Source organism: Callospermophilus lateralis, chromosome 3, assembly GCF_048772815.1.
Source record: "Callospermophilus lateralis isolate mCalLat2 chromosome 3, mCalLat2.hap1, whole genome shotgun sequence".
In the NCBI taxonomy this organism is placed as follows: domain Eukaryota; kingdom Metazoa; phylum Chordata; class Mammalia; order Rodentia; family Sciuridae; genus Callospermophilus; species Callospermophilus lateralis.
This window is the reverse complement of record NC_135307.1, coordinates 7,418,534-7,442,835: the sequence shown is the minus strand read 5'-3', so window position 1 is coordinate 7,442,835 and position 24,302 is coordinate 7,418,534. Positions and strand designations below refer to the sequence as shown.

The following is a 24,302-nucleotide window of genomic DNA, read 5'->3' as shown; positions in this document are numbered from 1 at the left end:
GTATACAGCAGAGTTTTTCAAAACCTTTAAAGAGGAATTAACACCAATACTTTTCAAGCTATTTAAGGAAATAGAAAAAGAGGGAGAACTTCCAAATTCATTCTATGAGGCCAACATCACCCTGATTCCTAAACCAGACAAAGACACTTCAAAGAAAGAAAACTACAGACCAATATCTCTAATGAACCTAGATGCAAAAATCCTCAATAAACTTCTTGCGAACCGGATACAAAAACATATCAAAAAAATTGTGCACCATGATCAGGTAGGATTTATCCCTGGGATGCAAGGTTGGTTCAATATACGGAAATCAATAAATGTTATTCACCACATCAACAGGCTTAAAAATAAGAACCATATGGTCATCTCGATAGATGCGGAAAAAGCATTCGACAAAGTACAGCATCCCTTTATGTTCAAAACTCTAGAAAAACTAGGGATAACAGGAACATACCTCAACATTGTAAAAGCAATCTATGCTAAGCCTCAGGCTAGCATCATTCTGAATGGAGAAAAACTGAAGGCGTTCCCTCTAAAATCTGGAACAAGACAGGGATGCCCTCTCTCACCACTTCTGTTCAACATAGTTCTCGAATCACTGGCCAGAGCAATTAGACAGACGAAAGAAATTAAAGGCATAAAAATAGGAAAAGAAGAACTCAAATTATCACTATTTGCAGATGACATGATTCTATACCTAGCAGACCCAAAAGGGTCTACAAAGAAACTATTAGAGCTAATAAATGAATTCAGCAAAGTGGCAGGCTATAAGATCAACACGCATAAATCAAAGGCATTCCTGTATATCAGCAACAAATCCTCTGAAATGGAAATGAGGACAACCACCCCATTCACAATATCCTCAAAGAAAATAAAATACTTGGGAATCAACCTAACAAAAGAGGTGAAAGACTTATACAATGAAAACTACAGAACCCTAAAGAGAGAAATAGAAGAAGATCTTAGAAGATGGAAAAATATACCCTGTTCATGGATAGGTAGAAGTAACATCATCAAAATGGCGATATTACCAAAAGTTCTCTATAGGTTTAATGCAATGCCAATCAAAATCCCAACGGCATTTCTTGTAGAAATAGAGAAAGCAATCATGAAATTCATATGGAAAAATAAAAGACCCAGAATAGCAAAAACAATTCTAAGCAGGAAATGTGAATCAGGCGGCATAGCTATACCAGACTTCAAACTATACTACAGAGCAATAGTAACAAAAACAGCATGGTACTGGTACCAAAACAGGCAGGTGGACCAATGGTACAGAATAGAGGACACAGAAACCAATCCACAAAACTACAACTATCTTATATTTGATAAAGGGGCTAAAAGCATGAAATGGAAGAAGGATAGCATCTTCAACAAATGGTGTTGGGAAAACTGGAAATCCATATGCAACAAAATGAAACTGAATCCCTTTCTCTCGCCATGCACAAAAGTTAACTCAAAGTGGATCAAGGAACTTGATATCAAATCAGAGACATGGCGTCTGATAGAAGAAAAAGTTGGCTATGATCTACATACTGTGGGGTCGGGCTCCAAATTCCTCAATAGGACACCCATAGCACAACAGTTAATAACTAGAATCAACAAATGGGACTTACTAAAACTAAAAAGTTTTTTCTCAGCAAAAGAAACAATAAGAGAGGTGAATAGGGAGCCTACGTCCTGGGAACAAATCTTTACTCCTCACACTTCAGACAGAGCCCTAATATCCAGAATATACAAAGAACTAAAAAAATTAGACAATGAGATAACGAATAACCCAATCAACAAATGGGCCAAGGACCTGAACAGAAATTTCTCAGAGGAGGACATACAATCAATCAACAAGTATATGAAAAAATGCTCACCATCTCTAGCAGTCAGAGAAATGCAAATCAAAACCACCCTAAGATACCATCTCACTCCAGTAAGATTGGCAGCCATTAGGAAGTCAAACAGCAACAAGTGCTGGCGAGGATGTGGACAAAAGGGTACTCTTGTACATTGCTGGTGGGACTGCAAATTGGTGCGGCCAATTTGGAAAGCAGTATGGAGATTTCTTGGAAAGCTCGGAATGGAACCACCATTTGATCCAGCTATTCCACTACTCGGTCTATTCCCTAAAGACCTAAAAAGAGCACACTATAGGGACACTGCTACATCCATGTTCATAGCAGCACAATTCACAATAGCAAGACTGTGGAACCAACCTAGATGCCCTTCAATAGACGAATGGATAAAAAAAATGTGGCATTTATACACAATGGAGTATTACTCTGCATTAAGAAATGACAAAATCATAGAATTTGGAGGGAAATGGATGGCATTAGAGCAGATTATGCTAAGTGAAGCTAGCCAATCCCTTAAAAACAAATGCCAAATGTCTTCTTTGATATAAGGAGAGTTACTAAGAACAGAGTAGGGAAGAAGAGCATGAGAAGAAGATTAACATTAAACAGGGATGAGAGGTGGGAGGGAAAGGGAGAGAGAAGGGAAATTGCATGTAAATGGAAGGAGACCCTCAGGGGTATACAAAATTACATACAAGAGGAAGTGAGGGGAAAGGAGGGAAAATATAAGGGGGAGAAATGAATTACAGTAGAGGGGGTAGAGAGAGAAGAGGGGAGGGGAGGGGGGAGGGGGGATAGCGGAGGATGGGAAAGGCAGCAGAATACAACAGACTCCAGAATGGCAATATGTAAATCAATGTGCAACTGATGTGATTCTGCAATCTGTATATGGGGTAAAAATGGGAGTTCATATCCCACTTGAATCAAAGTGTGAATTATGATATATCAAAAACTATGTAATGTTTTGAACAACCTACAATAAAAATTAATTAAAAAAAAAAAAAGAAAAAAAAAAAGGAAAAAAAAAAAAAAAAAAGAAGTAAATGGATTCCAATTGACACTTGCCTACAGGATGGGAAAGCAACAGGGAGGCGTTAGTGGGACTCTACCCCCTCTTTAAACTGTTGATGATGGTAGAAGGAGTTTTGATAGTAACAAAATCGAGTGACCAGCTCTTTAGTACCATCCTCTCTGACACTCAGGACATCCAAGCAAGGCGAATATCATTACTATCTTGCAAGGCTCAGGAAAGTAAGGTGACTTGTCCAGGGGTCTTGTGATGAGAGAGTGGGAAGGAACATGGGCCCTGCCTGGCCATGTGGGTCTCTGTCCCCAGAGCCCATGTCCCTTGCATTATGCTATATTGCTTCCTGCAAAGATTTCCAGGCCAACCTGTGGCTTCTCCTCAGTAAAAATGCATGGCGTGGCCAGAATGTGGAGGGTATCCACTTTATCCCCTCCTTGTGTGTGAGCTACCTGTAGAAGCAGGAGCATGGTCAGGGGTGAGGGTGATTCTGAGCAGAGATCTGTGGCAGGCTCTAAGTCCAGGAGGCAGAACTGTCCACTAGTAAGGGGTCCAGGGCCAACTCCAGTCAAAGTGACAGGCCTGTGGCACAAGCAGCCGGGTCTCCACTGCTGGGTTCCAGGCAGGAAGACAAGGGCTCTTCGGTGGCTGTTCCTCAGCAGTGTTTTGTAAGGAGGAGAAATTAGGATTCGTAGGCATCACATATGTGTGTCCTAGCGTCAGAACAGTTACCCTCTTTCCGGAAACATCTGAAGGCCTCCTTACACTTTTCATTTTGATTTACAAAAGAATCCATCCAGTCCACGTGCTGGGCTGCGGTCAGTGTAAAGCTGCCAGCTGGACCTGTGGTGCAGACTGAGTGACTCCTGCCCTCCTGGGTGAGAGTCCCCATCCCCTGAGAGCTGGAAATGGGAGGAGGAGCAGCTATTGGCCTCCCAGGTGTCTCTCCCTGGATCTCTGCTCAGGAGAGGAATCCCAGCAGAGAAAGCAGCTCGCAGGGCATTCTGAATATCAGGACTGAAGCAGCTTCTGGGTCATTTCAAACATGCCACAGTCTCCAGGGCGTTTTTCTGTCATGGGGTCCAGATGAACCGAGCCCAGGCATCTGCGGGGTGTGCATGGGTATGTGTCTGTTTTCTTTTCTCCGGGGGTTTTCAGCCTAGTGCTTAAGAACAAAATCCTCCTTGGAAGTCGTCCAGTGCCCAGCGGGGGTGCTTTGTGCTGCCAATTAAGACTTCTCTGGGATTGGAGTCTTGGTATAGAATGCCTGGGGAAGCTTCGCTTGCACTAGTCCAAGGAAAAGGGGCTGTGGGTCCTACCTTGCTGTGTGGAATGCGGGGCGGACATGGAGTGCTGTTTCCCTGGGATCAGGAAAAAGACACCCCTTTCCTCTCAGTGCAGGAGTAGAGCATTGCTGCAGGACAGAGCGAGAAGAGAGACCAAGAGAACAAAACTGGAACAGGAAGCCTTAGTTTAGAAGTGCTCTGTGCCCAGCGAGAGGCTGGGGGCCTTGCTTCCAGACGGCCAGTGTCCTGTGGAAAGGGTGTCCCTTGTTAGAAGAGCAGAACTTGTAAGTGGGCAGAAACCAGGGCCAGGTCACACACGACTTGAAGGGTAGGAAGCCAGACCTGGCTGCAGTGGGTTTCGTATTTTACTGACTGACCTGTTGATCGATTGAGAAGCTGGGGATGGAACTCAGGGCCACATGTATGCTAAGCAAGCACTCTACTGCCAGGCCTCGTGCTCAGCCCTTATTTGGGTTTTTAAAATTTTTTTTATAAAGTTTCTTTGTCATTCAGATCCATTGAAATGTAGGTGTTAACTAGAAGCTGTGTTTTAAGTCTTAATCAGTAAAAATCTCTTGAGATTCTGGAAGACCACCAGCCTTCCTAAAAATGACATGTGTTTTGCCACAAAGATGTGGTTTTAGACAGTGATAGATAAGAGCATTTCTTCACTTTCTTGTTGAAACGCATTATCTGGGTTCATCAAAATTGGGTATCCCCGGGGCTGGGGAGGCTGAGGCAGCAGGACAGCAAGTTCACAGCCAGCCTCAGCAACTTAATGAGGCCCTGAGCAACTTAGTGAGACCCTGTTTCCAACTAAAAGATAAAAAGGACATGGGGATGTGTTCAGTGGTTAAGGGCCCCTGAGTTCAATCTTTGCTATCAAATTAAAGAATTAGGTATTTCATTCTTTGTGGACAAGAGCCAGGTGGGGCTTGGCTGCCTATGGCGCCTGCAGGGCTCCACTCAGCACCCAGTTCCCAGTTGATGCCCGGTAAGTGTTTGTTGAGAGGATAATTGTTTAATCTAGCATGAGTCACCCTGACTGTCATGACAGACGAAGTCATCAGAAAAATCTCTGGTCATGCATAAGAGCTCCCTGCCAAATCTCTGTTCTGATTGCTAAAGTTTGGGATCTCTTTGCAAAATTTTGGAAAACCATCTCTGGACTCCAAATCGCCTGATGAAAGACAGAATTGTACCTTCTTCTGTTCAGAGTCATTCTCTGACCATAAGAAGATTGTCACCTTTCCTGGTCACCAGTCTCCACTGCAGAAAAGTTATTTTGTCCAAAATTTAAATGGGCAAGGATTCTTGAATGCACAATATAATGAAACTGAAGAGCCATTTTATTTTCACAACTATGGAGGTCTGGGGTTTGGGCATGGGGGTAGCAAACTGAAGAAATGGAGGATGGGGTGACTTTTATCCATTTATACACCAAAGGCACTTGACCTGCCTGAAGCGCTAAAAAATGTACAGCGTTACTGTGCCATCTCCCACAGGCCAGTCCCCTGCCACTTCCAAAATAAAGAGTGTTATTTTCACTTGCTGTCCAGAGGGACACACTTCCTTGATGCTCTCTGCAGGTGACTGACAAATCCTCCTGTGGAGAGGCACAGGGCTGCTCTCTCGGCCCTTCTTGCTGCAAATGTCTTCTGTCCTTCGTTAAGTTCCAGTAAATCCTACTTAATTCATAAGAGCTCTTGGCTCTCAAAAGGAAATGTCTCATTTTATTTTTGTAAGTATAGGACAATAGTAAGTTGTTTGTTTTCTTTCTTTTTTTTTTTAAGTGTAACATTTTGATGCAAACTGGGAATGATGACATCTTGAAAGGGCTGGGGTGGATCACACCGAGTCTCCGCAAAACAAACGTCTTTCCATTTGAGATGTGCAATTGACTGACGCTTATCAAATGCTTTCCCACTTTCACAAGGCGCTCATGTGCATTCTGCTTTGTCTCTGTGCTTTGTGCACAGATTGAACACAGTGCAGGCGGACTGAACAGGTCAGCACCAGGCTAGGGGAGCGCAGCCTCGAAGCCCTTTCTCTCCTTTCACCTCCCTTTTCACACGGTGGGTCTCACCAGGGCCTGACGTGCAGCCGGCTTCTTTCTTGTAACTGCATTAATTATTGATATGCGCTGGACACATAGGGGCCCAGCAATTCTCCAGCTAGTGTCCTTTGGTCTTGAAACTTGCACAGGATCCTGCTTAGGTGCCAGGAGAGTCAGCCTGGCCACTCACTGCATGCCAGCTTCCTTCATGTCCCTGAATCCCTGAATGTGTTTCTTCCTGGGCAGAATTGGGGAAATGATTTTTTTTTTAAGAGGACATGAGGTTTAAGTGGAAAAATCTCTATGAAGTGCAGATTGTTCCCCACGTGTTAACTATTTCAGCCATGGCTGTTCCCATGTTGCTTCTTTCAGGCAACAGACTGAGCGTTAATCATTAGGAAATTGGCCAGTGTTTACTCTAATTGACTAATAGTCATAGCTTTTCAGCTCCATAAGGGTGTTTTTATGTAATTCTTTAAATTGCAATGAACTTGCCATGAACTCCCAAAAGGACACCATGGAGGTGACACTTTGCACTGCATTCTGCTGCTGCAGAGCCTCCTGGGGCCCCGTCAGCTGGGCACACATAAGAGCTTTGGAGTGTGGACTAGGTCCTTGGAGAGAACACTCCCATGGAGCCACGTAAACATGTGGCTTTTGTCATTGGAAGAGCTCAAGCTTTAGGTATAAAGGTTTCTGTACCTTTTGGACTGTAATCCCAAGTTTCAGAGCTTCAGTGCTCTCCTAGAATCTATTTCTTTGCCCCCAAATCAAGCATTAAAAACTCATTCTTTGGGCTGGGGATGTGGCTCAAGCGGTAGCGTGCTCGCCTGGCATGCGTGCGGCCCAGGTTCGATCCTCAGCACCACATACAAACAAAGATGTTGTGTCCGCTGAAAAATAAAAAATAAATATTAAAAAATTCTCTCTCTCTCTGGAAAAAAAAAACAAACACCTCATCCTCTGACCTTAGGACGTTCTCGTCCAGATCCCAGTTGTGAGGCTCTGGCGTAAAGATCATAGATCAAAAGCTTCCTTTGTTACCAAAAAGGCGGAGTGATCAGCATATTAAAATAAATGATCAGGTTGTGGCTCAGCGGTAGAGCGCTCGCCTGGCACGTGCAAGGCACTGGTTTGATCCTCAGCACCTCATAAAAATAAATAAATAAAGGTATTTAAAAGTAAATAAATAAAATAAGTGATCATCAAAATTGATAAATTATATTACTGTGTTGTGTAGTGTACGAATATATAAGAAGAAATCCCACTATTGCGTATGATTAGAATGCACCAATAAAAATTTTTTAAATAAAAAAATTTCTCCTATAATGGGGAAAACAAATCACGATAATGATCATTTTACTTGTGTTTGCTCACTCAGAGAGTGAGGTGAGTTTTCAGAAGCCACCACCCAGGCAGTCTTTAAAAACATACCAAGAGTTTACGAACCGGACGTTTGGAAGCCACAGAGAAGAGGGAACAGAGGCCGGGCCCCAGAAGCAGACGGAGGAGGGGGAGAGAAGCCAGGAGGGCAGGGGGAGCTGCAGCTGGGGAGGACAGTGAGTGGCAGGAGACACTGGTGGCCGTGCAGGAGCTCAAGTGATTTAATCCCGGTTCCGCTGTCACGGGCTCCACTCAGTGGCCGTGGTCCTGCGGCTCCTGCACGTGAGATTTGGTTCTTCCCTCCATGGAGTGTCCCCTGCAGCTCCTGAGATGGGCTGCTTTGGGCCCCCCTTCTCTGCGTGGTGTGTGGGCTCCTGCTCTCTGCCTGCTCTCCTGGCGTCTGCCACCTGTGACACAGTGGCAGCTCTCAGTCTGTTCCCTGGGAGCCCTTCTCACTCTCCTGTACCCTTCCTTGCCGCCTCAGTGGGTGATTTCCTCCATGTCCATGGCTCAGCGGCCCCCTTCAGTGACCGTCTCAGGAGTCACAGACCTGCGTGTGCACCCCCCACACCTCCACTCCACGTGAGCCGGAGCAGCCAGGTGGGCAGGTGTGCACCTCTACACCACCTCTTCTCCTCCTCTCTTCAGAGCAGGTGGGATGTCAGGGCAACTCAAGTCTCTTTCTGTGACAGGGTCAGAGTAAGACACGTGCATGCACTTATCCATTTATCTATCCTTTCCTGTAACAAATCTGTAACAAATCTATTGAGCCTCTTTATGAGGCTCTGCAAAATTTACAAAAATAGATGAGGTGATCTCTCAAGAATGGCTTATGTTGAAGGTAAAAAGTTTCTAGGGACACCTGCAAGGCAGTTATACGCTCTTGGTGAGTTCTGGGTCCTATAACAAAGTACCACAGACCAAGTGGCTTATAAACAACAGTGGTTTATAAAAGGCTCAGGATCCAAAGTCCCAGAGCAGGTGCCAGCATGGTAAGGTCCTGGTGAAGGGCCTCTTCTGGGATGCACACTGTATCCTCATGCAGTGGAAAGAGTGAGAGAGCTCTCTGTGGCCCCTTTTATGGGGCACTAATTACGATCATGAGGTCTCCACCCTCATGGCCTAATTATCTTCCAAAGTCCCCACATCCAAGTGCCATATCTTTGGTATCAGGGTTCCAACACAGGAGACTCAGAGGACACAAACCCTCACTCTATCGCATGTTCTATCAGTCCCCCTGCGCCCAGCTCTGCTGCCTGCCTGTGGGTCTCCTGGGAACAGGGTTTCCTCTTCTAGAGCAGGCCCTTCTGCCTGGGTAATCACAACACATTCAAGTTCTTCCTTTGATCTTTCCCAGAAATTTCAATCTTTACAAAAGTTCCTTCCCCAGCGCCCCTTCCCAGATTCCAACCATGCTCATCCTCTGGTTATAAGGAATGAGCGTGAGTGCTCACATGGGCAGTGACTCTAGATGGTGGCGTTTTGCACGTGGCAAAGCATTTTCTGTCATTACCTGTGGCGTCCTTTGTGTTTGTCCCAGGTGTATCTTTAGGCCAGCGCTCTCCAGTATCCGCACTGTTGGCCTTCGGGCTGGCTAATTCTCTGTGTGGGGCTGCCCCGGGCATGGTAGGTTATTTAGCAGCATTTCTGGTCTACATCCCCTAGCTTCCAGTAGTGATCCCCTTCCCGGGGGTGACAACCATAAATGCGTCTAAACATTGCTCATGTCTCGAGGGTGTGATCACCTCTGGCTGCCTGGCACTGCCAGGCAAGGGAGGCACCCTCAAGGTCGGGTCGAACGCCTGTAAGCCCCAGGGTTTGTTGGAGATCTTATGGCTCCGTTTCCTCTGTGACTCGCACTGACCACCCCAGTTATAAGTCACTGGGCAGGACGTTGATTCCAAGTGGCATCAAATGTCACTCTGAAAGCCTTTGATCTCTGCAGGTAGGATTCTAGCACAGCTCTATCTCCACCCACCTGGAAGTGGACGGCCTCTGTATGTGTTGTTACACTCAGCAGTGAAGTAGGATTGCAGTAGGGAGATGTCATTGTCCTCCACTTCCCCCTCTCAGCAGCATCAAGCGGACCAGCTCTTCTGAGCGTGTATCTCCTGGGGGCCGGCGGGAGAGCTCTGGGGACTCCAAAGGCAGCCGGAACCGCACAGGCTCCACCAGCAGTTCCTCCAGTGGCAAGAAGAACAGCGAAAGGTAAGGATTCCCCCTGCCGCTGCCAGGCCATCTGGCAACCCTGGCCCCAGGGACAAATCAAAGATCCTTGTGTGCAGACAAGCTGGGGACTCTCAGGCGCAAGGTCATAGTGCTGGTCACACCATTTGAGGGCAGCTGTAGTCAGAGTTCACGGAAGTCCTCATCCAGGGAGCTCACCTGCCCCTCCCAACTTCCAGTGCAGGTCTGGGCAGACTAAGCCATTGCTGACAATTTGCAGAGTGACCAGGGAGCCCAGGAGGCAGGCGGTTCTGAGTTCCCAGATGAAGTGCCTTGTTCCTCTAGAACACCTGCTGCCATCTTTTTTAAAAAAAAAAAAAAGAAAGAAAGAAAAGAAAAGAAAGAGAGAGAGAGAGGTTTTTTTTTAATTTTTATTTTTCAGTTTTCGGTGGACACAACATCTTTGTTTGCATGTGGTGCTGAGGATCGAACCCAGGCTGCACGCATGCCAGGCGAGTGCGCTACCGCTTGAGCCACATCCCAGCCCACCTGTTGCCATCTTAAAACTGACCTTAATGAAATGTTTTAAGCTTGTCAGCAACATTTTCATATTAGAATGGGTCAAAAGTTACAATTTGATAATTAGCCAGAGACTGCTTTCAGTATTGAGTTGACACCAGGAATATGGACCACGTTCCTTCCTGGTTTCCACCTCCCTTTATTCCTAACTTTGGTTTTATATGAGGTTGGTGTTTAATGGATCATAACCAACACCTGTGATGTTCTACTCATACATGCTACTTTTTGGCGTTTTAACAGCTTGTTTTGTATGTAAGAATGAATTATGTAGATGAGGTCAGTTTTTCTGTGTGTATCTGCCCAACGTGTGTTGTTCTAAGTTTTCAAACATTGTGCTTTGATTTTATCCCTTCTGTTTCGCAAAGCTCAGGAAGGAATTTCAGTTTCAGAGGCTAAACATGTTTCTTTTCAAATGTTCACGTAAGAAGGCTTAGTCATAATGCAGCCGACTCCAAACCACGGGTTGTACAGGTTCCAAGTCTGTAAATCCGCTGTGCTTCATTCCTGTTCAGGACACAAAACTCTTTTTCAGTTTCGTTCCTAAAAGGTATTTTTTGCAGAAAAAAACATAGATACTTATCAATCTACAGCAGGTCAGTTAACAATTTCAGAAACCATTGACATAGGTTCTGTCTTCTAATTTAGACAGTACTTTTTAAAATTTTTCCCCTAGTAACTGGGGATTGAATCCAGGGGCACTTACCACCAAGCCACATCCCCAGCCCTTTTATATTTTAAGACAGGATCTCGCTAATTTGCTAAGACTGGCCTGGAATTTGCAATCCTCCTGCATCGGCCCCCAGAGTTGCTGGATTATAGGCCTGCACCACCACTTTGGGCTCTGTCAGTATTTGTTATCAGAAGATTATGCTAACTGGGTGATAATGCTTTGGAAATAAGGCCAGGTGGTCACAATGGCAGCAGAGTGAGCCAGGGGGAGGTGCAGTGGCTCTGAATGCTTGAGTTCCGGGTTAGCCTAGAAGATGACCTGAAATGTCTAGATCTTGGCCGTTCATATAAACTTGGCTACTCTTCAGCCCATCTGATTTTTATTAAGAATTTCCAAAAAGAATCTGCATTGTGTAAACTCCAGATCTGTTTTATCTTTTAAATCCTATGGCTTTGGTAAATGTGCTGGGTAAATATTTCCACAGAAGATATTTACAAAGGGATTTTTGAGAAATGCCACAGTAGGAAATTTTGATTTGGAAGTGAGGGACTGGAAAAGTTTACTAATCATTTCCTAAAATAGTTCAGGCAACTCAAAGTGGCCATTTAAAAATAAATCCTTTTCCTCTCTAGAACTTAGGGATGGTGGAGGCCAGCACAATGTGAGCTGTCCAGTTACCGACAACCGCAGGGTTTCCAGAGAGCGTCGCATCTTCCCCGGGGTGACTGCTGGTGCTGACAGGGCCTGGGGCCCAAGGAAGTCACAGCAAAAAAGCAGTTAGGAAGCAGCAGGAGCAAAAGGTCAAGGTGGACGTCCAGGCACTGCCTGGCCCCTTTCCTCCATCCTTGTCTCCATTCCCCAGGGGCAGCCCCAAGCCTGGCTGCTCTGACCTCACTGAGGAAGCCTGCCTGGGGGTGTAGACAGGTGCAGAGGGACGAGTAGCCCGCAGGATTCCTTCTCAAACATAGCTACTCACAGCTGGCCTCAAGAGTCGGGCCTCCACTCTCACTAGCTCGCCTGTGTCCACTCTTCCAATAGCTACCTCCTGTTTCAGAAGACTAGCTTGTTGGTCACTGTCGGCAGCAAGACAGAAGGCGAAGGCATGAGGGCTGCTTTGTGAGCCAGGCTCGGCCTTCACTGCTCCAGCTGGGCTTCGTCCTCTGGGAATTCTACACTGATGCCCTTGAATCTTACAAATGAGTGAGCCCCTAGGAAGCACCCGGCACAGGGGGAGGTGCTCAATAGATGCCCCCATTGCTGTGGTGGAGTCACAAAGAGAAACTCATGCAGAGCACAGGACAGTGATTGACGAGGCTGTCAGGGATTCTCCACTTGACTTTCCTCGTGTAAGTGAGGGTGTTCAGTGACACCTCAGGTCATCGGTCTCATTTGCCTAAGCAGCACAGTCCTGTGGGATAGCCCAGATTTTGACACAATCCAGCCATGGTTGGGGGGACGTGAAGTGTGATGTGTCCCTATAATTCCCCCAGCTGCTGACAAAGTGGCACAGCATGGGAAACCACAGGCCAGGATGGCTCCCAGCCTGCCATGGTTGGAGGTCCTGCCCCTTCCTCTCCTACAAGCTCTTTGGGAAGCACATGAGTACATGCTAATATCACAGGCGAGCTCGGATTTGGCCTAGCCGAGAAGGAGTGCGTCACCCACACAGCAGTGCTGTGACGTGGGACAGCTGCAGATTGCTAGCTGCAAAGTCCAGTGTTCCTGCCTGTGAGCAAGGCTGTCTGTGGCACATAGGCACGTCTGTACAAATCAGAAGACATTCCCTTCACTCAAAATATAATTCCCCATCAGCATGTGTATTTCTCCTCAATAATAATAACAGCAAAAGCTGTTCTGTATACATTGTTATCACTTGAACTGTGGAACAGAAAATAAGTGGTTTTGAAGTCCTAAACATTCACTTTTTCCAAAACACAATAATTTATTTTAAAATAATTAATGTATTTGTTTTCATAGAAACTCTTTATGATAGTTTTTATGTTCTTGTTGCTATATCCCTCATCTTTAGGACTGGTCACTGGATTTGACAGTTTTTCTTGTGACAGTAGATTCTTAACCTTCATTTTAGAATGCTTGCCATTTTAAAATATTTTGCTTATAGCAAGCTGCAAAATTTTAAGAACATTTAATCTTTGCACTGACAAAGTTTTCATTAAAGACAAAAGCAATGTAGAGCAATGTGATCTATTACTTTATGTATTATTGATAGTAGATGAATATTAATAATTATGCAGTGGTTCATGTCATCATGAAGTACTTAGTAAATTTAAAGAGGTAATCAGCAATAACATTCCAATGGCAGACTTGTAGTTAATGTCCTAATCCAATGAGGGACTTTTTAAAAATTTTTAAATAAGCATTTTCCATCAAATAGAAAAATAGCTACTTATTTAGAAGCACAGTGTATGCTACCTGTTGCTAGATCAATCAAGTGTTTCAATTAGCACTCTGGTTCCCCCTTTGCAATTTCTGAGGAAGGAGATAAGTCACCTTCATTAGCAAGACACCATCTAACGGTTGTAAGGGGCTGATTCCTAGAACAAGAGATGTTTCCCCCTCTGCTGGAAACTTGATTGTAACACACCTATACATTGTCCAACTTTAGAACGAACATATCAAATATAGCATCCAGCAAGCGGCGTTGCCCCAGGTGCAGCGCCCCTCTGTGCCCAGCGCCCCTCTGTGCCCAGCGCCCTCCCGCCTTAGGAGACTGTGAGGTCAGGAGCCACTGCCCAGAGCCCCTCCCTCCTAAAGCCCCAGCATGCGTGACACGGTCTCTGGCAGCTCCCTTGAGCTCCTGAGGGCTCAGAGTTGTTTTTCTTTGACTGTGGCGCCACTGAGCTATAATCTAAATCCTAATCCTCAGCCCAGGGTTCATGGCCTCCATATTCTGTCTCCTCACTGCCCCTGGGCTCTGACATCCGCGCCTCTCCACGGCTCTCACTTGCTCCCAGCAAGACATTTTTCTCTCTTTGAGTCACTTTATTTATTACACAAGTAACCTGCTCTAGAACATCCAGATGTACAAAAAGCAATGAAAGTCACCTACAATCTGGCTGCTCAAAGAGCTCAGAGCTGGGACTTGTCACATTTCCACCCAGCCTGTGTTGCTGGGGTGCTGTACCGGCGGTGGGCACTTCCGACGTAAACTACATTCTTCTGCATGTCTTTTGCAATCCTGTTTTGTTGCTCTGTGAACATGCCTCTTTCGGCAAACATACTTTTACACAGTGTGATTTGTTATTTTTGTTTAAAAACGTTTTTAAAAAATTTTTTTAGTTGTAGATGGACACAATACCTTTATTTTTATTTATTTTTATGTGGTGCTGAGGATCAAACCCAGCGCCTCACACAAGTGAGTCGAGTGCTCTATCACCAAGCCACAGTCACAGCCCTAAAAATTTTAATCTGAAAATAATTTCACACAAAAATAAAAATAGCACAAGGAGCACCTTACAGCATTGGTTTAGTTGGACGTCGTACCTGCAGCCGAGTGCACCTTAGTGGGACAGCCAGGTGCCAACAAGGTTTTTCTAACCTAGTCAGACCAGTCCAACGTCTGGAAATATGCAGCTCAGAGTAGTTACTCAATAAATGTCACTGAATGGTTTATCCCAATTAATATAGCCAAAGAAGGTCAGAGTCGTGCTGCTTCGTAGCCACCACCAAGTTTGATTCCAGTTCTGCCACTTTTTGTTTTATGATGGTAAATTACTTGATTTCTTCTGGGAATTTTTCAGTGTCAGTAAAAAATAGTGCCTACCTCCCAGGTGTTATGAGGATTTAAAAGACCAGATATGCAGAACCCAGCACACCTTGCCTGCAGTTGGCAGTTAGGCGGCCTCCATGGTTGCCATCCCCACCCCAGAACACCGAATCCCTATTTGTGCTGTCGTGACACACAGCTGAAGTTTCTCTTCCTGGGGACATTTTGTAATTCCCCAACTCCTGGGTCTGTCCTTACCCAACCTGAAAAAAGAGCAACGAGAAACTGGAAATTTGTGTCATCTTACTTATTCAGCTCCCCAGCACTGCTTAACTTAGCACGGGCTGTGTGCACAGCATGGTGCAAGACAGGGCCAGCAGTAGAAAGGGGCAGCATGAAGGGACTCATCCTCTCTGCAAAATTAATGACACAGTGACAGATAAGGGCCAATTTCCTTTAATTTTCCCAAGACCCAACACAAACCAGTAAGAAAAAGATAACATAATAGAAAACTGGGTAAAGGGTTTGAACTCACAGTTCCCTGAGAAAGAGATTCAGATGGCTAGCTAGCTAACACCATTGAATGGTCCTAATTAAAGAAATGCTACCTAAGCAAGCTGAGAGCATCCTGAGAGCTTGGACAGGGAGTTATTCTCAGACAGATGCCTTCCAGCTCTCAGTAGGTGCCAGGGCGTAACCTCTGCCAAGTGACATGTGTGCCTGGGGCCTGGGGCGGGTGGGGTTGAATGTGCTGGGTGCCCCTGTCCAGGAAGCCTTCCTTCACATGGTCCCTCTCCTGCTGCTGACTTGTCTCTGACCCTGGCTCCCACACAGCTCCCGGGCTCCCTCAGGCTGGGAGGGCAGGAGACGTGTGGCTCCTGCACCTTGCGCAGTACCTGCGCCCAGTGTGTGGTGGTGGATGAGGCTGCTGAGTGCTCAAGACCAGAGCCATTCAAGACCAGGTCAACAGCGCCACCTATGGATAGGAAATTTAACACCACCCTTACAGAAACATTCCCTCTGGGTGGAAATCAGGTGACGTAAAGTAAGCATCTTTTTCCTGAAAAGATGGCTTTACCCTTCAGGCTGTGAGGTCATTTACCTTTGGGTATATTCTTAAGTGATCAGAGCTAATATTCTTTAAGTTGTTTCAGTTCTGTGACTATCAGGTGAGGAGCCCTGAAAGTCTTGTTAGATTCTTGTCAGTGATATTGGAGGAAGAGGGAAGTAGTATAATTTATAAGGAAGCGCGAGGCACTGTGTTACACTTCTCACTTAATCCTGCCAGTCCTCACAACACAGTGGTCCAGTTTCTATTTTGTAGATGAAGGAGACGAGGCTTATGGAGGGAAAGCACCTTGTCCTAGCACCCCCCACCCATCAAAATCTGTGCTCCCCTGCTAAATGAGGCTCCAGCTATTGGTTCTCATTGACAGTGTCTGTGAGGCAGTAGTTGGGTCCCCATCAGAGTTTCCAGTGGCTTCTGAACATTTTTAATAGGTGCTGCCTGAGAGACCCTGGCCCAGTAAAAGCCGTGTGGAGCCATTATTCACATGGTTGGTACTGTGACTTCTCGTGATGATTCTATCTCCTCACATGGAATCCTTTCCCAGGAGAGCTGGTGGTGTGGATGAGTGGCAGGGAGGTGGCAAGCTGAACTTGGCAGTGGCTCCTCCTGACCACCCCATAGTAATCATTTCAAAAGTGAGGTTCTCTGCTCAGACAGCATCTGGCCCCTGCCAGCCTGCCAGGGCCAGTGCCAGGTGCTGTGAGGTCCTTCCTGGGTCGCGGTCTGTCTGAGGCCTGACACAGGGCTCAGTCTCCAAGCCCTGTCAGGACATAGAGTGAGTTGGTCCCCCCGGATGTTGGTGTGAGCGCAGCTCCCCACGGGGGACATGCTGTCTGTCACATCAGGTCCTAGCAAGCTGTCCCCTGCACTTTCCTCCCTGTGGACACACTGCAGAAGAAAAGGAAACAGCCACCCAGAGTCCAGGTGGGCACTCGGCCCACACGGGAGGCATCAGCGGCCACTTCCTGGCACCCAGGATGCAGCCTCTGTTGGTGGCAGCTGCGGAGTCCTGCCTTCACCCCCCACACACACATCCAGCTGCAGGGACATCCAGCTGCGGGGACCTCTGAGAGTCCCAGGGGCTGCTTCTGTCTTGGACACGCCCTTCCTGCCGAAGCAGGCGGTGGGGCTGTAGGGCAGCATGTCTACTCCAGAGGTGCCGCCCAGGCCAGGGCAGCCAGGAGGCCAGGCTGGCTACTGGGGGCCCTACTGCCCTCCCTGTGGGCAGTGCCTATGCACTCTATACTGGCCGGGCAGGAGGAGGACACTGTTCCCTCTAGGAAAGGGCAGGAAGCCCCACCCCAGCTGAGCTGCCATGTCACCCACGTCACTTTTCCACCTAGCACACGTTGAGGAATAGGTTCATCAGACAAATGACACTAGGCCTAGAGAGGCCATCGCCCCCTTCTCAGCAAGTCCACACCTGAGCTTGCCCCCTGGGCTCAGGGAGGTGCTCAGGGCACAGCTCTGGCTCTCGGGCTCTGATGGGGCCACAGCGCCTTCAGCTGTGGGCCATCGTCACCACCTATCATGGTGCCTGGCCGAGGAGGTGCTCAGAAGAGCCTGTGTCATTTCTCGGGTGGCTCTTATGACCTTCACCCATAGGTGCAGGTGAACTGGCCTGCCCTCAGCCCCTCCTCCTGCCCGTTAGGGAAGGTGCTGGTGCGTTGGCAGGGAAAGGGGTTTTGAAGTGAGTACATGGTTTCTTTCTTTCTTTTTTTTTTTAAAGAGAAAGAGAAAGAGAGAATTTTTAAAAATATTTATTTATTTTTTTCAGTTTTCGGTGGACACAACATCTTTATTTTATTTTTATGTGGTGCTGAGGCTCTAACAGCGCCCTGCACATGCCAGGCGAGTGCGCTACCGCTTGAACCACATCCCCAGCCCCAAGAGTACACGTTTTCTATGAAAAAGTAATTTTCTAAAATAATGAAGCAGATCAGTAGCACATTTTCTAAATTCCGCACCAAGAAGTGATCATAGTTTAGATGTGAGGAAGCAGCTCTTTGGTGCCACCTCAGTCCCCCGGCTCTCACTGATCTTCATGGTTTACATTCACATTACCTTTTTATGACTTTTCATAGAAGAATTTCTCAAGGCCAGGCACAGTGACTCACGCCTGTCATCCCAGCTACTCGGGAGGCTGAGGCAGAAGGGTCACAAGTTCAAGGCCAGACCAGGAAACTTAGCTAGACCCTATCTCAAAATAAAGGACTGGGGGTGTGGCTCAGAGTTGGAGCGCCCCTGGGTTCCATCCCAGTACTGCAAGAAAGAGAATGAGCGGGAAGATGGGGAGAGCAGACTTCCGCCTGGCTCTTGGAGCACAGCACCAGGGGTCTGCGGTCTCCCTGTTGGGGGGTCAAGTTCCCCATGGATCTTCTCTTTCTCACATGAGCATAGTCCATAACTGAGCTTTTGCATTTTGGAGAATGTCCCAGCTGTTTATGTCTGTGCTCGTGGCTTTTACATCTTCCTACCTTGGGATCATCATGAGGAAAGAGATAGTTGCCTTCCCTGAGCATCTGCATCTGCCTCAGTTTTGGGTCTCCATAAGCACCAGAGGCCGAGAACTCTATAAAGAAAAGAGGTTTATTTTGGCTCATGGTTGTGAAAAGTTCAGGATGGGGCAGTCACATCTGGCAGGGTCCTAACACAGCCGCCACGCCATGTCCATGGTGGGAGCATGCACAGAAGAGGCCCAGACCCTGGGTGACCTTGCTTCGTAATAGCCCTCTTTTGAGGAAACTGGCCCAGTCCTGAGAGTCCTGGATCACTCTGGGACACCTGATCCAGGCTCTCGAAAGACAAGAATCCATTCATGAGGGTGGTGCCCTCATGATCTCACTGTCCCTCAAAGATCCCATGAGTCCCGGCACCGTCACGGTGGAGACCACAGCAGCACCCCAGCCTTGTCTGGAGTGCAGGTAGTCCTGTCCCTGCCAGTGGCTGACCTGTCAGGGCCTGAGCAGTGGCCCCACTCTGCTGTGGTGTCCGAGGGTCTGTAGTGGAAGTTCTGCTGGTGGAACTCTAGCCCTGCAAGTGACGTTGCTCCTTCAGAGGCACGCCCCTCCAACCCCTGAGAGACTTGGTCCACAGGTGCAGGCACAGGTGGGTTCAGCCTGCTTGGTGGGGTCAGCTGGGCGGCCGGGGTCAGTTCCCCGACTCTCACATGACGTGCCTCTGGCCTCCCTCCTGTCTTCCTCAGAACGATCATCTGCCCAGGAGAAGAGCACACCCACAGGTCTCTCATCAGGAAGTTGTAGCTTTAAATAAGGTCTTTAGGTCTGTCGGAAGAGCGTGGAGAAGAGAAACCATTTCACACATTCAATAGAGCCGTCCTTGAATGTTCCCCTCCTCTCAGGAGTAGCACAGCTTGGTGACAGACGGTTCCAACGTCTTGTACCTAGATTTGGACATTTTGTTACCTGTGTTCCGTCTGCAACCACGCTGGTTTTGCTGTTCTTATTAACGCCCGTCATTGCATGGCTTTCCCGAGGTCCACTCCTGCAGCGTGGGCTGAGGGTGGGTCAGGGAATAAGACCAAACACCCAGGCACCTTTTAAAAGATGTTTTTGGTTTATTTCCACAGCAAACCCAGGGAGCCCGTGTTCAGTGCAGGTAAGTCTGATTTAATTTTTGTATGCGTGTCCCTCCCTCCCTTGGACGGCCTTAATAAGTGGCTGTAATGTGGATCTTGACCGAGGGGCAGATAAGCAGTAGCTGTCTCGGGGTCAGGCGGTCCTGGTATTTGGGGATGAGTGGTAACGGGCAGCCTGGTGTAGGGCCACGCGGCTCAGAGAACAGCAGGATCGTCATCCAGCAGTCACAGGGCCGGGCCCTCACCTGCCCGCTCTAAAACCCATCTAAGACACGCCAGGAAAGAGCTCAGAGTGGTGTGCCACCGCGTATGTGCATTAGAACCTCTAGGGCAAAGACTTCTGGCCTTTCATTTTCCCTTACTAACTGGGCTTCTGTCCACATGCGCATTTCTCTCCCAGAGAAGGTTTCTGGTGCATTGAGTTCTGTAACTTTGTCTAAAAGTAGCCTTACTTTTTCTGCCTATGGTTTCCTAAACTGCAAACTAATAGTTCATGTGTACCTTTCCATGTGTCTTTTTAAAGCACACTTTGTAATAAGGTAAATGCTGGGGCTTTTAGCATTTTAGTCTTATTTTAAAGTGTATTTAAAATGCAAAACAAATTTTTCAGGTGTGTAACTGGTTAAGTTCATGTAATGTTAATGCTTCCAGTTTTTCCCCCTCAAATTCTAAATTAAAACCCAGAAGGCAGCTTTGTGTCCCTCAGCACGAGCTCTAGTCTCATCCCATTTTCAGGAAGCAGGAGGTTGCTCACTGAGAAGGTGACTGCCCAAACTCTCAGGCCCACACCCCACGCGCCTTGTCAGAGCCCCCAAAATGTCCCCATGTCCCGCGGGAGGCAGGGCAGCTCCTGCAAGCTAGTTAGCCAGCGCCCCCGCAGGCAGGCCGGCCACACTTGCAGCACCCACGTCTCTTTATCTAGCCCTTCCGTCTCTGTCTCCGAAATCACAAGGGAAGCGCCGGGTGACGCACTGCAAAGGTAGGCAGCATTCCGAGCCCATAGCTCTCTGAGCAAGGCTGCTACCCCGGCTCCAGAGACCGCTTTCATACAGGCAGACCCTCCTTGTATGAAAACGCTTCTGCGACGCAAACGCCCCGTTCATTTCTCGTGAAAGCATCCCTGAGCATCTCCTCGGGTGGCCGTTAATAAGCAGCTGTGATTTGGATCTTGCCTGATTATTGGCTGATGATAGGAATTCTTAAAGTCTCCATCAACCTGAAGAGAGCTATAGGGCAGCCCTGGATGTCCCACTGTTTGGCACGGACCCCGCACTGCTGCTGGCCTCTGCCCACTCGTGCCTGCCAGGTTGTGACTGCACGTGGTCATCCTAACAAGCCTGAGAGAAGCATTGCTTTCCCTCGCTGCATTTTGGCTTTAGACGTAGGACATCTGGGCCACTGTACAAATAGCCACACCTGGGCCACCAGTGCTGGGCCAGCATGTGACGACAGCTCACACTGTAGGCTTCACGTAGTGGACCGCGTGCTCTCGGTGGCCCTGTGTCAGCCATGTCCTGTGAGTGCACAGGCAGATCATTCACAGCCTAGAGAGCCAGCGGAGTCACTTTTGGCTTGACTTTAGTGCCATCACTCCTGCTTCCCTTCCCACTAGCGTTGGCTGCTGGGCATTGAGAGCCCTCACTCGTGGTCACCACTCAGTGTGGGGAGCTGAGTTTTGGGTGGGGCTGGGGCTCGAGAGGAGCTCAGCAGCGGATGGGGCATAAGGCAGCAGATTTGTGGCCAGTCAGGAAAGTCCCTGTGGCAGTGTGGCCAGGACCTTGGGTAAGGTGGCACCCAGTAGGGCTGTTAGACCTGCCTGGTCCGGCAAGTCAGAGGGCAGGCAGAGGGCAGGCAGAGGGCTGAGATGTGGCTCAGTGGCAGCGCACTGGCCTGGCCTGCGGCGGGCCTGGGCTCCATGCCCAGCACCGCACATACAAGATGGCAGGCACAGGACTGCATGGAGGAAGTGCCAGGTGACATCCAGCTTGGCCCAGGATGGGTTGGTGGCAATATAGATGATGACCCGGGGGCCATGAGAGAGCCTTGGATGGCATGGCCTCAGATGGGCAGCTCCCAGCACCGGGAGGGCAGCAGCAGCCCCCTGGGGAACATTCTTTTTTTTTGTTGTTTTTTAAATTTTTAGTTGTAGATGGACACAACACCTTTATTTTATTTATTTAATTTTCTTATGTGGTGCTGAGGATTGGACCCAGTGCCTTATGTATGCCAGGCAAGTGCTCTACCACTGAGCCACAGCCCAGCCGGCATGGGGAGCATTCTAACAGGAGGATTGGTGGAGCGCAGGCTCAGCCTGTGCAGGGTGGGCAGGTTCGAAGCTCTTACTTAGAGTCAAGCTGAGCACACAGAGTGGAGATGGTCACACGCATGCCTTTAGACTCTAGAGCACATGCACACAATAACATAGATCAGGGCCTCTTCGTTTTTGAATAATATTGCATGTGGCATTGTTTGAAAATCCTTAGGAATAAGACTTACGAAACTAATTCGGGATTGTGGCACTCACAGTACTGTAATTACTCCATGATGTTCCTCACCAGTTTCCTCTCTGTGAATGGTTTTCTGTTGGGTTATGGACAGACAGCGCTGGTTCCAATGGCCTGGTTTAAATGTCATTAAGCCTGGGTCCCTTGTGTGCGGTGGAGCCTCGCTGACTCTGAGCTGAATTCATCAAAAGCTCAGGGAACACCTCCTCTGCTCCTGATGTGTCCTGGAAATCTAGACAGAACACCCCACGCTGGCTTGTTTATGGACCAGAGGTTGCCCCAGATTTTCACTTTACCCCTATAAATTTTTAAAATATCAAGTTATTTTAATAGAAATATTCACTCTAGAAAGTTCTGCTTCCTGGTCTCCCTCTCGTGGATCTTCTGTTTTCCAGCATCTCCTGGAGCATTTCCCTTGTCACGTCACCTTGCATGCGCTCCTCCTGCTGATTTTGTGTGCTTCACATTTGAAAGAATCTGTCCATGTGAAAGATAGATGAAGGCTTGTTTTTATACTTTGATATAGCAAACCAATTTAAATATTGATACATTGGGATTTATACACATTGAACTCAGTAGGAAATTAGGTGGGTCCTTGTGTTGCGGTGTTGGTGTGGCTCCTTTCCTCTCCTCGAGAGAGAGAGGTGTGAACCCTGAAGTTGCCCGAATAGCTGTCAGCGTCTAGTCCTTTCTGCCTCTTAGGATTTCTTGCATATTAGATACATGACACACACGTACCTAAGTAAGCAGAATATCAAAAAAAAAAATTGTTTTTAATTTCCAGCCATTTAATTTTCTGTGTCAGCTATTTTTCCCTGGGATAGTGATTAGAAATGACATATGGGTGAAGTTTTCACTTCTGCAGTGACAAGCTAGAGAGAATATGACATTTGTTTTCAGGTGCGCTGGGCACTGGGGGTTCTTACTGACATCTTTGTTCTTTTTGTAGAGGAAGGATATGTGAAAATGTTTCTTCGCGGACGCCCTGTTACCATGTACATGCCCAAAGATCAAGTGGACGCTTACAATTTGGAAGCAAAAGCTGAACTCCCCACCAAGAGGCTGAAGCTGGAATGGGTGTATCCTTTACTTGTTGACTAGTTCTCACACCAGGTGAGCAGCCATGAGTGCTTGAAGTCTAGTTGCAAAATTTCATGGAATATAAGTCCTCTTGAGCTTTTGAAAAAATATTTTACTCTCACTTTTTAAAAGATTAATTTTACAAACGTGGCCTTACGTTACTACCCAGGACAGCATCCTAACATCCTCTAGAGGAGCTGTTAATGTGGGGGTGAACTGACTCGTGGTTTGTGGTTCTTACTCCAATACATAGACATTGTTTTCTTGAAAATATTAAAAGGTTACATGAGTGTATGAATATATTTGGGGGAGGCAGGAAGATGGATCATTAGTTTATGGCCCGAATTTCAGTCTTTCCAAAAAAAAGCTAACTGTGGTTAGTTAAAAACACATCAAGAAACAAGCTTAGTGAAAATGCTTAAAAACAGAGAGAATCTGGATTCTGGTGAGAAAGAAGGAGCTGGTCACTCTTCACAGCAGCTGTTACGTCTTTGGTAAACCCTGCGAGGACTGTGGAAAGGCCAGGAGCTCTGAGAATTCACCAGGAAACAGCCACAAAAATGCCAGAAAATACGGAGCTCATGAATGAGAAAGTGGGGCTGTCCAAAATGACCAGACAACGCTGGCAACACGGTTTTAGACCCAAACAAAGGGGATCTCCCGGAAGAAGGACCTGCACTCTCCCCTCAGCCAAGTGGGAACGTGGCCATTGTGAGGAGCCCAAGTTCAAGGCCAATACCGAGGGTTGAGGAGCCGTGGAAGACTAAGCACACCTGCACACTGAATGGAGTGAACCCCGAGGCTTCTTAGAGCCGGGTGCAGCAGGAATGCAGTCAGCTTTCTTAAAATAGGATGCTCTCCCACCAAGGTCTAGGGTGCCACTGTCTGACCCTGCCCTGTAACTAACGTTCTTGGAATGGAACTCTGTGAAGTTTGGAAAAGTGTGCTTCCAGGGACACAGCCAGGGACGAGGAGCGCGCCTGGGAAGGTGGGGTGGCCGCTGGCTTTCTTCTCTCCTCTGATTCAGCCACTCATCTCTCGCTTTAGAGGAAGGCTGCCGGGCTCCTCTCAGGCTGCAGGGAGGAAGAGCCCTCCGCCACCTCAAGCAAACGCTTATCTGTCACCTGTTCACTGCCAAGCCCTGGGACAAATCGTCAGCCACTGGCTTAACTGAAGCTGTGGTGACTTCATTTAGAACAATGGCTGTTTCAGATTAGGAAATCATACTTTATCATCTGTACCCAAATTTCTCCTGAAAAGAAATTTTGTTTTTATTGTTGTTGTTGTTTTAGATTCACATGTTATAAGCGTTT

The 24,302-nt window shown here is 47.5% G+C and overlaps 1 protein-coding gene across 6 annotated transcripts in view; it reads left to right on the top strand.

The window, feature by feature from the left end:
• The window catches only part of Eml1 (EMAP like 1), a 183,191-nt gene that overhangs the window by 124,901 nt on the left and 33,988 nt on the right, over positions 1–24,302 (top strand). For 3 of the 6 annotated variants that reach the window (XM_076849665.2, XM_076849666.2, XM_076849663.2), the window contains exons 4-7: positions 9,670–9,804; positions 19,397–19,425; positions 20,328–20,384; positions 22,859–22,988. In XM_076849665.2, the coding sequence (XP_076705780.2) occupies positions 9,670–9,804; positions 19,397–19,425; positions 20,328–20,384; positions 22,859–22,988 (351 nt within the window). The remainder of the gene's footprint in view (positions 1–9,669; positions 9,805–19,396; positions 19,426–20,327; positions 20,385–22,858; positions 22,989–24,302) is intronic. The other 3 variants (XM_076849664.2, XM_076849669.2, XM_076849667.2) reach the window with 3 other exon arrangements.